The 3,743-nt window shown below is 47.5% G+C and overlaps 1 protein-coding gene across 1 annotated transcript; it reads left to right on the top strand.

The window, feature by feature from the left end:
- Nucleotides 1–196: 196 nt before the first annotated feature.
- LOC141575638 (GDP-fucose protein O-fucosyltransferase 2-like) lies at nt 197–2,082 on the top strand. Its single transcript, XM_074355330.1, has 2 exons — nt 197–434; nt 1,826–2,082. Exons 1-2 carry the CDS (start codon nt 242–244, stop codon nt 2,080–2,082), a joined length of 450 nt encoding a protein of 149 aa, XP_074211431.1. The 5' UTR covers nt 197–241.
- Nucleotides 2,083–3,743: the final 1,661 nt, after the last annotated feature.

Here is a 3,743-nt window from a genome sequence, read left to right as displayed (position 1 = left end):
GCCCCGCTGCCTCGCCCACTGGTGGCAGCAACGTCCCAGCCTCCGGCCGGCGCCACCTGCAGGTCAGGACTTCCGGGCGGCCCTGCCCTCCCCGGCCCCACCCAGCTGTCCCATAAGCCTCCCCCCACCCCCGTCCTGGCTGCGCCCTGGCACCCATTGGCTCCGCAAGTTCTGCCCTCGCACAACTAGACTCGGGAGGACGCACGACGCAAGCGCTAGGGGAGGGTCCCGCGGAGTTGCCATGGTTACAGGCGCCACGCTCTGCGCGGGCCGGCGTGCGCTTCTGGGGCGGGTAGCGGGCTCCGGAAGTGTGCAGCTGCCCGGGACCATGGCGGTGCTTGCTGCTGGGGATGGCGGCTTGCTCGGCCGGGCGACTAGTTCTGGCCTGGTCAGTCGGCGGCCGACATCCTGTCTGGGGCGGCGTCCCACAGACGGTAAACGTACGTCCGCGCCGTCGGCGGGGCCGGCGGACATGAACCGCGGTGGGATCGGGGTAGGGGCGGTGGCCGGGGAGGGGTGTGGTGCTGGGGAGCGTGTTGGGGCGGGGCGGGGCAGGGCTTGGGCACAGCCTCAAGCTTTCCTCCCCCTCAGGCAATGGGGCTGGGGCCGCGAGTCTGGATCGCCCTTGGTGGCCGCGGCCTCCCAGAACCCCCCGGGAAGGGCAGGCGGAGGACCCATCATAGATGAAGCGGGGCCTTACCCGGGTTTTGAAGAGCCCCAGAATCAGATGTTGGAATGGGGTGGCTTATCAGCCTTGTTTATCTGCAGGGAAATTTCAGTTCCATCCAGATGTTGGTTCCTTCAGTCAACCTCAGGAAAAAGACACAAGGGTCAGTGCCGATAAGCAGTTATCTAGGGCTTGACTCAAAATAAACTATGCGGGGTGTAGGGATGGTAGATGGGACCCTCCCTCTTGAAGTTAGCAGTCTTCTGGGATTAGAGGCCCCAGTTGAGGATTACATCCTCATCTGCAGTAATGGAGCTTGTGAGAAACACACAGAGAAGGGAGGGGTGTGGTGGCGGTAACTCATTACAGAATCCAGGACCCTTGCCTGGCTCTTGTGTAGAAGAGTCTCGCCTTGGATAGGGCAACAGTTATCAAAGTGTATCCAAGGCCCCTGAGGTGCAAGACCATTTTCATAGAAACGCCGGGATGTCACCTGCCTTTTGCACACTCTTGCTCTCCCGAGTTCCTGTGGGGTTTTCCAGGGAAAACCTGGCCTGCGATATCACAAAACAGGGAATGCAGAGGCAGATAGGAGAATTCAGCTCTCACCAGTCCAAAAGAGATTTGCAGAAATTAAAATCACTGCTATTCTTCTCACTAATGATTTTTCTTTTGAAAAATAGAAATATATTTTGTTTAAGAGTATTAATGGTAACATACAGTAGATTGTTAATATTTTTAAGTGAATTCATACACTTTCTCTAACTTCTTATTTAACTTCTAACACAGGAAATAGTGATAGATTAAACTCACATAAATAGCAGCCTTTTGGAGTTCTCAGTAATTGTTAAGAGTGTATAGGGTTCTGTAGAACAAGAAGTTTGAGAGCCCCTGGAGAACGGGTGCTCAGATGCTAGTCGGGTGCTTAGTGGTGTTAGACGGATGCCAAGATGTCTTCCGCAACTGCTCCCGGACTTGAAGTAATTGGCCACATGGAGATGGGTGGGCAGTGCCTCCACTTTACAAACCAGAAGCTGCTGAATGTGTCTGGAGTCTAGGCCATGGGCTGTGCAGGGATTCCCGTTGTATCTGTTCTATCTAAGCCGGGATTCCTGTGCAGAGGCCTGGCCCTGAAGACCCGCTCTCCTTTGCTCCCAGCCAGGTACCTTCTGTGTGACTTCAACCCTCCAGAGGGCTTCAACCTCCTTAGGAACGTCTGCATCCACATTGCCTTCCTCCTGATGACCCTGCTGAAGATGGAGGAGCCGGTACTGGTGCTATTCCCTTGGGGCCACCTCTACCACTGGCAGAGCCCCGATCCCTGTTCCGACTCCTTTGACCTCCCAAGTCTCAACAGAAACATCCCTGACATTGAGTACGAGCAGTTCGTTGCAGGTGAGGTGGTGGTCATTTAACTGGGGCCATGTGGTCTTTGTTCTGGTTCCGATCTGAACATCGGGCCATCTTACTTTGGGCTTGTCGGTCTGCTTAGGGGCCCTGCTCATGTTTCCTACACTGCAGGTGAATTTGGTTTTTCCATAGTTTTTTCGGGAAGTCAATTTGAAGTGTATGAGCTCTATGTCCCCTCCCCTCTGAAAACCCTGGCCTCCTGGTGAGATGCAGCGGTGACAAGGAGGCCACTGCCACAGACGCCCTTGTCCCAGAAAGAGTCGCTCGCTGTGCAGTCAGGGCTGTTCTTACCTGTAGGAAAACACGATGTGTGTGTAGCATGGGCCACGTGCTGGAGAAGATATGTAACTGCCCATCCAGTATAATTTGGTCCTGCTCAAGCTACTGATTTTAAATTTTCTATGAGGGAAGTGTTCAAGATTTTTTGAATATAGGTATTTAGAGCTTATCAATTTTTTTTAAATTGAAATGTGTTTGATTTACAATGTTTTGTTAGTTTCAGTTATACACCTGTTTTGTTAGTTTCAGGTATGCAGCATAGTGATTCAGTTGTACATATACATAGTCTATTCTTTTTCAGGTTCTTTTCCATTATAGGTTGCAAGATACTGAATATTCTTCCCTGTGTTCTACAGTGAATCCTTGTCGTTTGTCTGTTTTACATATAGTAATTTGTATCTGTTAATCCCAAACTCCTAAGTTTGTTTTATAAGTCTGTGAGTCTGTTTTTTGTTTTATAGATAAGTCCATTTGTATCATTTTTTAAAAAATTCCACATATAAATGATATCATATGATACTTGTCTTTGTCTAACTTATTTCACTTAGTGAGATAATCTCCAGTTCCATCCATGTTGCTGTAAATGGCCTTATTTCCTTCTTTGTTATGACTGAGTAATATTCTGTTATATCTAAATACCACATCTTTATCCAGTCATCTTTCAGTGAATGTTTAGGTTGCTTCTATGTCTTGGCCATTGTAAACAGTGCTCCTGTGAAAATTGGGGTGCAGATATCTTTTGGAATGAAGGTTCCCTCTGGATATATGCCCAGGAGTGGGATTGCTGGATTAGTTGATAAGCCTTTTTTTTTTTTTTTTTGTTTTTTGAGGAATCTCCATACTCTTTTCCACAGTGGCTGCACCAAACTACATTCCCACCAACAATGTAGGAGGGTTTCCTTTTCTCCACAGCCTCTCCGGCATTTATGGTTTGTGGACTTTTGAATGATGGCCATTCTGACTGGTGTGAGATGATAACATTGTAGTTTTGAGTTGCATTTCTCTGATAATTGAACGATATTAAGCATTTTTTATATGCCTATTGGCCATCTGTGTGTCTTCATTAGAGAATTGCTTGTTTAGTTGTTCTGCCCATTTTTGGATTTGGTTGTTTATTTTTTTCTTATTAAGTTGTATGGACTATTTATATAGTCTAGAAATTAAGCCATGGTCTGTCTCATCTTTTGCAAATATTTTCTCCCATTCCATAGGTTGTCTTTTAGTTTTACTTATGGTTTCTTTTGCTGTGCAAAAGTTTATAAGTTTAATTAGGTCTCATTTATTTATTTTGGCTTTTATTTCTGTTGCTTGGGTTGCTTAGATTGCCCTACGAAAACATTGCTGAGATGTATGTCAAATAATGTTTTGCCTATGTTTTCTTCTGAGA

This window comes from Camelus bactrianus, chromosome 3 (genome assembly GCF_048773025.1).
Source record: "Camelus bactrianus isolate YW-2024 breed Bactrian camel chromosome 3, ASM4877302v1, whole genome shotgun sequence".
NCBI lineage: Eukaryota > Metazoa > Chordata > Mammalia > Artiodactyla > Camelidae > Camelus > Camelus bactrianus.
This window is presented reverse-complemented; position numbering and strand designations above follow the sequence as displayed.

Bases quoted from the DNA above. Each gene is read 5' to 3' on its own strand.
- LOC141575638 (XM_074355330.1), top strand. From the start codon at position 242: ATGGTTACAGGCGCCACGCTCTGCGCGGGCCGGCGTGCGCTTCTGGGG. The intron at 435-1,825 runs GTAAACGTACGT...CTTTGCTCCCAG, and splicing joins GGGGCGGCGTCCCACAGACG to CCAGGTACCTTCTGTGTGAC.